General features: G+C 39.7%; 1 protein-coding gene across 1 annotated transcript in view; it reads right to left on the bottom strand.

Annotated features, from left to right (window-relative positions):
• The window catches only part of LOC145979755 (neuroligin-4, X-linked-like), a 453,446-nt gene extending 445,248 nt beyond the window's left edge, over positions 1-8,198 (bottom strand). Inside the window, exon 1 of the mRNA XM_083112741.1 lies at positions 7,592-8,198. Coding sequence (XP_082968867.1) covers positions 7,592-8,003 — 412 coding nt within the window. The 5' untranslated portion in view covers positions 8,004-8,198. The remainder of the gene's footprint in view (positions 1-7,591) is intronic.
• Positions 8,199-10,189: the final 1,991 nt, after the last annotated feature.

Consider the following 10,189-nt stretch of genomic DNA (forward strand, 5'->3'; position numbering starts at 1 on the left):
GTTTCGTACGTTTTGAAATAAAATACTCGTTCGAAATCTATAATAGACTAAATTTGGAGCAGAATCTACGCTTGAAAGTTTCAAGTGCTCAACCAGACATCAGGAAACTGTCGGGCTATGTAAGCACATAATTCTCGATAGAAACTCTGAGGAATTTAAAAAAAAATCCAAAACTGTGCTTGGCATCTTTGTTGTTTACTTTTTCAACAACTCAAGAAAAAAATATATGAAAATTAAAGTTTTATATATACTTCTCATGTACATGTGTTTCACATTTTCATTCTTCTAACTAATCATAAAGATTGTAGGAACACCCAATAAAATAATATACATAGGATTCTAATGTTGATTTGCTTAGCATCTTTCCACATACAGCCCGAATGCAATTTTGCTCTGTTGCCGATACAGGCCTCGAACATATCAAACATGCTCCACCAATCAGGAAGCTAAAAAAATCCCCACAAACCCTCTATTCGGAGAAAACCTATGGTGAGAGTACATTAGACATTTCCTTACGAGTAAAGGGTATAATGAGAAAAAGTTAGAGAACAGCTGATCTACAGTAAGCTATAGGATTGTTTCCTACTTGAATAACTTTAAGATAATATTTATGTTCGTTATTGAATTTAGTTAAGATCTTGTTAGCACCTCTAACCTCGGCAGCTCAGTCGTAGATATACACTTTGAATATGTATCACGACCAGAATTCAAATATTTTCCAGCAACAAAACAGAAATCGTTGCAATGGTTAATAGCAACCTTTCTTGTATTCGGGTATGCAAATGAAAGTAGATGTAACTGACTATAAATATTCTGTAGAAAATATGTCACAGTACAAGGTATATGGAACAAAATACGCAAATTATATTCATGTAGTTCTTTCAAAACAAAAGTAAGAATACAAGGTCAATAAGTACGAATGTAATGATGATGATATTGTAAACATGAATGTATGTTATTAAAATGTAAATAAAGAAAAAGTCGTTAGGGCGTCTGACTACCATGCGAGAGACCCGGGTTCGATCCCCGGTGGGGGAGAACTGAATTTTTTTCCACCTGTTCAAGCGGCTCCGGCGCCCACCCAGCGTCGTATAAATTGTGTACAAAGTAAAAATTCTGGTGGGTAAAGGCGGCCAGGGGCGTGGTGCTAATCACATTACCTCCACCTTCGGCCCTGGCTAACCCCACATCCCCTATACATCTTCATGGCGTGGTGCATAGCACAGGGGAGCACTTTAGCTTTTCTTTTTTTGTTAGCAAAGATTCCGGGTTCGAATTATGGCCTAGCCATAGCTGCGTTCTTCGTTATCTCTCTTCATACATTTAATGTAATCTGTTATCTAAACTGCTATCGGCGTGATTAACATGACGAGGTAGATCGAAATGATAGAAGAACACTACAGTACAAATACATATATACTGTAGTTCTTATACGTTGGTTAAATGGTGTACATATTTATTTAAATAGTATTTATACCTTTATATGTGAAAGGTGTCTAGTTTACAAACTGATGCTGACAAAATTGAATCTAGGACAATTGCGATGAAGCTAAAGTCACGGACAATTTCGACGAAGCCAAAATCACGGACAATTGCGATGAAGTCAAAATCACGGACAATTGCGATGAAGTCAAAATCACGGACAATTGCGAAGAAGCCAAAATCACGGACAATTGCGATGAAGCCAAAATCATGGACAATTGCGAAGAAGCCAAAATTACGGACAATTGCGATGAAGCCAAAATCACGGACAATTGCGATGAACAGGACTTAACCTAAGTAAAGGCGCCACAGAACTAATAATGCTGTAGAACAACAAAATAAATAAATGGCTTGGAAGACCGTATCCAAAAATGCATGATATTCTGGCCTGCCTCAAGAGCCAAGCAGAAGACACCAACATCAAGTACATGCGGATGGAACTTAATTTAGAAGGTCAGAAAAGGAAGAAGCGTGACATTAAAATCGACGAGAGAGTTGGGAAGTATATTCGCACATATGTGGAAACGGGTCACTTCAAAGATGTATGTTGGCTCTAGCCCACGTTAAAAAAAAACCTTGATTGAGACAACTTCCCAGCCAGAAATACCAATATTTCACATAATCCTCTTGTAAGAGGTAAGTCACCCATCAATTTTAAAGAAGATTTGACTATTGTGATGTCGTTTACGGGCTAAGAATAACAAAAAAGCTTGCAATAAAAATACAGAAAGTTCAAAACGCATGCATTAGATATGTATATAGAACAAAAAAGTGTGAACACATTCTCCTTGTGCTTAATGAGCACGGAATCCTCTCCATGGCACGACGGAGAAAACTGCACTTGTTTTGTACACTGCACAACATAATTAATAGCAAAAGCCCAAAACTACCTCTTTTCGAAATTAAACTTCAGAAGCAAAATTCATTCGCATTCAACTGAAACGCTACCAGTTTCAGCTTACCTCGTTGCTGAATTTCAGCTTATCAGGCCTCTTTCAGTTACGCAGCACCCAAAGCCTGGAATGCACTACCAAATCTAACCAAAAATCATTATTTCAGACGTTTTTGCGATATGCTCCGTGAATCACTGATCAACGATTAGAAGCAGGGCAAAACAACATATGAATAATGATAAATACTGTGAGTTGCCAGAATTTATTTTTTTCTTACTATCAACTTTCTCGACTTAAGTTACTTTATTATCTAATTCACTGCTAATATTGTTCCAATGTATATGATTTTATTCCTATTGTATTTTATTGTACTTTCTTGATCAATTTCTTTGTAAACTGAATTTCATTTTAATTTTTATTTTTTATCTCTTCTATTCTATGAGATTTTATTCCATTTGTATTTTATTGTACTTTCTTGTTCAATTTCTTTGTAATCTTCAATTTTATTTTATTTTTATTTTAATCTGTACTTTTTAGGGTTAGGTGGTAGACCAGCAACAGCTGAACCTCGCCCAGCAATAAAGTCAATTCAATTCAATTCAATATTCAATTCAATTCAAAATGTTATCGCAATTGTCCATCCGCCCTTTTACTGTGTCCGCAATTGTCCGGCTACCGACAAAATTCCTGTCCACATTTGACCTACGTTTTTGAAGATATAGGAATGGAAGTAGGGTTTTCCAGTTACGGTGGAAGAAATTGAACAAAATGTGTATGCAATGAGGTTATTCATGTTTCAGAACTTTTGTTGATTTCTTAGATATCTTCACTTGGAAGAGTTGAATTCAAACTCCAAATTATTATGTTAATTTAATTAATTACACACTATATTTTTCTCACACCTCTTATGCCCCATTGTTATGTACAATATTTTATAAAATGATTATAATATTTTAACTCTACATGGTTTTAACAAAGAATATATAATGATGATCTCATAGTTGTGCCATCTATGATAAAAAAAAGTTTAAGCATAATATGTTCAGAGATATTTCGTTATCAAACAAGAACGGATTATTGAATACAGGAGGTGTGTGAGAAACTTAAAATGCCTTAGTTTTAGAGATGATAATATCAACTAGGGATTTTATGACAATGACACTCAGTGAAGGATGCCTCTATCCCGGAAATCTTTGGAACAAGGCTGCGCATAACGGTAGAGAAGGGGAGAAAGCGATCGAGCGGAGCGAAGTAGTACACGCTACTGCACACAGCTGGTAGCTGCAGTTACTTTTCCCCATCCACGCAATCACGTTCACTCTCGAGTCACACAGAGATTTGTTTTCGTTCCCTCGCTCCAGAGATTGGGCACCACTATATTCTTTAAAATGGGAAGGGGGTGATGTCATGTTGATGATATATGACACTGTTTTCTCACACCTGTAAAATGATACATTTGTAAAAACATGCAGTCGTAACTTTTTCTTGATTAAAGATAGGTTGAAGAAAATTTCACCACTGCATTTCTCGTGAAATTCAAGCCTGATTTGATCTAGTCTGACTGCCACGCGGGAAATCTGGTGTGGGTGATCTAAGATAGGAAATTTTTCCGGCTTTGTCCCCGCATAAAGCGGCTCTAGAGCCCACCCAGCCTCAAACCAAATGGTACGCGGAAAGGGGGGGTTAAAGACGGTCGCAGCGTGGTGCTGATCACATCACCTCCAAGATTGAAGACATCGATAATATGTGCGGCCCACATACCCTAAATGTGCCTTCATGGCAAGGTGCTATATGTACAGGGAACTTCAATTTTACCTGTATATATTGTATTAGTTTCTGTACCCCTGAGTAACTACGTTTGTTTTCTACATACGCATATACGAACCCTCTACTATGCCAATGGCTGAGGGCCCCCTGCCTTCCTTGTCTTCCCCCCCCCCCCCACCCGCACTGCGGACTTTTCCGGCTTGTAGATCCAGCACTAGTGGTGCTATTCAAGTTAGCTATGTGTATATTTTTATATCACGCTCAATGGTACGACAGGAACTCGGATTCATTGCAACAATTGAAAATACGTTGCTACTTTTAATCCGTTCTCATTATTGAACTCTACAATAGAAAAATTTAAAAAAATACGATGGATGATACGAAATGAGAAACATGCCCTTTATGAGGGATACACAAAAAACTGTTGTTCTACATTCTATTCGTGTCATTATTTTTCTACCGTTTGCGAATTAATTTTGAGTTTTCCTGCTTCAATTGTTCGAACGAATGATAACAGGTTGCTTGTTTCTTATTGGTAGAGCTTCCGAGGATATGTTGAACATCATTACGTGAGCTATTGAACTTGAGACAGGTCACATAATTTTGCATATTCTATACAGGATATCTCATAAGTAATTGCGCAAACTGACACAGCGGAAAGTAAACGATAATAGTAGCCAAAAAGTCTCAGTAAACATTAGTCCGCAAACGAGCCGTTTTGGAGATAATCGCGAATGTATGATTACAAGCCGCCACTGACTTCGTTGTTTCTAAACGTCGTCCTAGTTGGTAAAATGCTACTAATACAGTAAGAAAAGTCATTGGATATCTCATTGCTAGACTTGTGTACTGATTTTATCCATCCTATTTGATTCCAACGCCACCTCTCGGAAATGTTCTGTTTTGTAAACAAAGAGCAAACCTATACCGCGTTTGTTAGAACCTGTCCCGTTTCCCGCGCTAGCGATCTCTCCACAGTTTCGGTGCCAATGAGAAACGAGCAAAAATCGTCTGCTGGGCAGCGAGGAGCGAATGGAAGCGAAGAGAGGCGCTTACGTAGACGCTGTTGCGACGTTGCGTATTTTAATTGGCTGCCTGGCTTTGACTTTCCCCAGCACGGAGAAAAGCCAGCGATCAGCTAGCGCGGGAACCGGGACAGGTTCTAACAAACGCGGTATAGGACAGCGCAAGGAGTAAAGCACTCGGTGTTTACAAAATGCAATCAGTGACGGCCACTAACCACACATTCTCAATTATTCTCATGTTTACTGAGACTTTTTTGCTTCTGGTATCGTGTACTTTCACCTGCGCCAGTTTGCGCCATTACTTTTGAGACACCCTGTATATGTAAGCAAAGACGTAATGAATTTTATTTAACCCTTGAAAAAAAAATAGTTCTTGAGGTACTGAGTTTACTGAATGTCCCATGATTTTACTTAACATGTCATACTACCAATTACGTCATAATATAGGTACATGGTAGACGCTAGGTTGTATGTAATTGTCCTCTTTCAATGATTGCAATTCATGTTCATACAAATGGACAGCAATAAAATGCATTCATTATAAAATTTCAAATACAAGCAGCCTCAAAACGATATAATAATGGGAACATGCTTCATATGCTAGGAAGTTTGGGTATAGGTTTAGTATGTCTCCACATTTAATCATGGCAGTATGTATTAACATTCACGACATACGAATAGGTTAGGTTAGGTTAGGTTACGTTAGGTTAGGATAGGTTAGGTATTTTTCTTTGTATCCACTATGTTTGTGTTTATATTACTTGTATTATTAAATAAAAGAAAGAAGACAAGTCATAATATAAACACAAACATAGTGGATACAAAGAAAAGTAACTAACCTAACATAACCTATTCGTATGTCGAGAATGTGGATACATACTGCCATGATTAAATGTGGAGACATACTACGCTTATTGTCTTTCTTCGTTTACCAATGTGGAGACATACTACACCTATACCGGAAGTTTGTAAATGGATCTGCTGCGGATCACATTCAGGCGCTAACACTCACTAAAACTAACTGCTGAAAGCTGTAACCCTGACACTCCTAACCTAACCACACATGAGTAATTAGAACCAAGCGGAATTGTTAGGTTAGGAGTGTCAGGTTTAGAGCATTAAGCAGTTAGTTTTAGTGAGTATTAGCGGGTGGATGCGTCAAACACCACACTCTTTTGCAAATATAATCATGTGAGGTTCCTTCATCATATCATCAGTCATCCTCATCTTCGCGATTAGCCCAAAGTTGCAGAAAAGAGAAGCAAAATTTACCAAATCAATCAACCAACCTGCATAGGCGCATCCAGTGGTTGAGGGGGAATGGGGCTTAGAAACAAAAACATTTTGATAACTTTAAACAGAAATATAGAGCGAAATAATTTCGGTATGCGATATCGTCCGAACACCTCTCACTCGTTTATTTCGTAAATTTTAGCATTGATACTTACCTATTCTGCATTGCGGAAGATTCTTTAAGGTGAAGTTATGCCTTTTTCCATAAAATAGTTTCAACCTTTCATATTACGAGTCATTATTTGTCTTCCTTGTTCCGCTTGGATAACAGACAATATGGCGTGCACTCGTCATGGATCATCGCGCGTCGTGCTTGTGTTTTGTCTATTTTTAGTGGGTATGCAGTGTTTCAACCTTCTTAAGCGAAAAATACCTACTTTCGTGTTCATTATGTCATCACAAACCATTGACGAATAGCCCCAAAAACCCATTCACGATAGCCCCAAAAACCATTGACGATAGACACACAAACCATTGACGGATAGCTCCACGGACCATTTCCGGCAAGGTTAGGTTAGGTTAGGTTAGGTTAGGTTTGGAAACCCTGGCGAGACCGCGTGATTTTCGACGCTCGCGCCATCTGCAGGTACATAATGGAAACAACTGCACAATGTTGTCGCTTTACAGAAAATGCAAGTTCCTTACATAAAAAGTTATTTCTTCTTGTTCTGCAGCATTCTATGCATAAGTTTTCAGTTTCCGCGAAAGAAAATACCTCCAAGAACTTCGACAATGCTACAGTAACTAACTTCAGTAAGTAGTTTCTTCTGTAAATTTGAAGAAATCCGTTCGGGCGATATCGCATATTTACCATAATTTCGAACAAATGTTCTCGTGTTACCAGACAGGATAATTCGCCGTTACCATCCAACGTTTCGAGCGCATACATTGCTGCAGTGGCGGCGATTAGGGGGCAGTTGTCCTCCCTTTTTTTGCATCAGGTAATATTCAACACTTCTTTGAATTACGTCGCAGAGGAAGCTAGAATTCCTACCAGCTATATAAAAATATTGTCATATGTGTTTCAGTAAAATTATGTCCCAAAGAGGGGTTTGTGACTCCTAATCGCCCTTCTGTGCCATCCTGGCTATGTACACTAAAGAATACGTAGGTTAGGAAAACGGCACCTACCTCTTGCGGGCGCATAGATATTCAAGTAGAGACAGTCCTCATCTTGTTGCTGAAGAAATGGTAGTATCCGCTTCAAGTACTTGTACCTCCCTAATGACATGTTCCACGACGCAACAGTGTCGTCGCTTATTGGGAGATTCTGAGGGCAAACAGGTCCAAACTTGCTGGCAATCTTTTCCCCTTCCCATGTAGGGGGTGACCCCGGGGGCATGAACCTCTGGGACCCCACGGGAGGGGACGCGTAGGGTATGCCGAGATACTTTTCGACCTTCTGGAGCTTGAGGTGGTTGGGCACCACGACCTCGCCCCGCAGGTCCCCTTGCGGGAGTTTCAGGGCACATGTGAGCTGGGCCCCGGACACGCATGCGAAGAGCTGCACGAGGCTGATGAGGAGTATGGTGGGCACGATCATGGCGAGGCACTCTACTTCATTCTTGAGCACTGACACACTGCGGGCACCAATGTGGTATGGCGCATAGGCCCCACAGTCATAACGCACCGGACCGGTAAGTCTAGACGGTCAAGCATATGCGTACACGCACACGCACGTTAGAACGCACTTGTCACTCAGCGATTTACATGCTTCCTTCCCGGGTAGACCTGAACGCACTTGAAAGAGCACGGGAGAGCGACTGGGCTTCCTCATAAACACGGAGCAAATCTGAGAGTGGGCCCTAAATATAGCTCGTCCCCCGGTCGCTTCAGAGGCGGCAAGAAGCCAGGCTGAGAGCATCTCACACATGTGGTCCCCTCATGTCCCTCCCAGAAGACTAAGCCACCTCCCCCCCACGCACCCTCAGAAAAAATGGCATTACACGTTTCTTCAAGAATGTGTTGTCAAACAAATGACAGAAGAAATGTCATTATTCAGATGTCTGCGGTGGCAACTATGTCGTTAGCTCTTAAGGGCGTGTATCGAGTTCCATCCCTTCGTCAGCAACATCGATGAACGTTTTGTTTGTTTGGATAAAGTATCTTCACGTGATGCTTTAACGCTGCTGACGTGACGTCAAAAATAAATTTGAAAAAAGGAGGCAGGTTTATCCACATATATGTGTGCGACTCATGGTCTGGATGTTTTGCGTCATAACTTGCTTTATGTAGTAGACACCCTATGCAGGTAAGGTAAAGTTCCCCGTGCATATAGCGCCATGCCACGAAGGCACATTTAGGGGATGTGGGCCCCACACATTCTTGATCTCGGCCATTTTGGAGCTGATGTAATAAGTACAACCCTTAGGGTTGTCCCCCGGTACCCATTGATTTGAGGCTGGGTGAGCCCCGGAGCCGCTTTATGCGGAGACTAAGCCGGCTAAATTCCTACCGCAGATCACGCACCGTGGGAATTGAACTCAACTCCTTGTACAGATATTAAAAAATATATGTAATCATATAACACTAAATGAACGTACACAATTATCAGTGTACTTGTGTTATGTCTCTTTCCTTCTTCTAATGTATCATTAAATTGTTACATTTGGTATTTATGACTTTTCATTAATCTATTTAAGGATATTGCAATTGGAGAGAGAGCTCTGGTACAGGCAATATTTTCGTTTTTAAAACTATTAAAATAAAGTAAGAGAACAGGAAGAGAAAAAAAAAGAGAGGAGGTTTGGAATAAGGAGTAAGGGAAGGCCACAGAAAAGATATGCAAAGTGCTTAGAAAAGCGGGCATTAAAACTTACAGGAAGGGAGGGAGAAGCATCTTAAGAATAACGAAGAATGCAAACAAGAAAATGAAAAACAGAGAAGAGGAAGAGGAAGGGATTATCTACGAAGTGAAAGAAAAAGAATGTCAGAGTGTGTACATAGGAGAAACGAAAAAGAGGCTGAAAGACAGGTTGAAACCACATAGGGATGACGTACTACTTAAGAGAGAGAGAAATGCGATATTTAAACACACGAGAGAAACAGGACATGACATAGAGTGGGATGAGGCTAAGCAGATAGGAAGGGAAAAAAGAATACTATTGAGAAAATGGAAGGAGGCCAACGAAATAGAGAAGAAAGGTTAAGAAGCCACAATGAACTGGAATGGGGGACTGAAGATAAACAAAGAATGGAAGAAGGTGTTTGGATAGAGTGTAAAGGACAAGAGAGAAAGAGGAGAGAAGAAGGATGAAGAATGAAGGAAAAAGAGCGTGAGATAAAGAGTCCACCCACATTCACTTTCACGTGAAAGTACAGTTGACGAGGGAAAGCCACCTGCTAGAATGTTCCAGAGCAACTTTCTAATAGTCTGGAGGGGAGTAATTTTTGTGTATATATATCGTCCTGTTTTGTTACATTTGTACTTGGTGCAGAGTCTGAAGAAGACCTTGCTAGAAGGTTGAAACGTTACGTTTAGTTTATGTTTTATAATAAAATAAATTTCTGCCTTGGTCAGCATATTGAGCTTTTAATTTTTTTGTATAAATATAAATTTATTACCAAAAGAAAGCTTAAACATTAAATTTTTATTTGTGGAAAAGAGTATTGGAGAAATGGTGACCGTTCACGTTTTTACATTCAATTATTCTTGAAGCGCTCAGAAGTTACACTTTGAGCATTACCATGATCATCTTCAAAAAAATAATGGCCAATGATTCCTTAGCT

Source organism: Lepisma saccharinum, chromosome 26 (assembly GCF_977018435.1).
Source record: "Lepisma saccharinum chromosome 26, izLepSacc3.1, whole genome shotgun sequence".
NCBI classification, from domain to species: Eukaryota; Metazoa; Arthropoda; class Insecta; order Zygentoma; family Lepismatidae; genus Lepisma; species Lepisma saccharinum.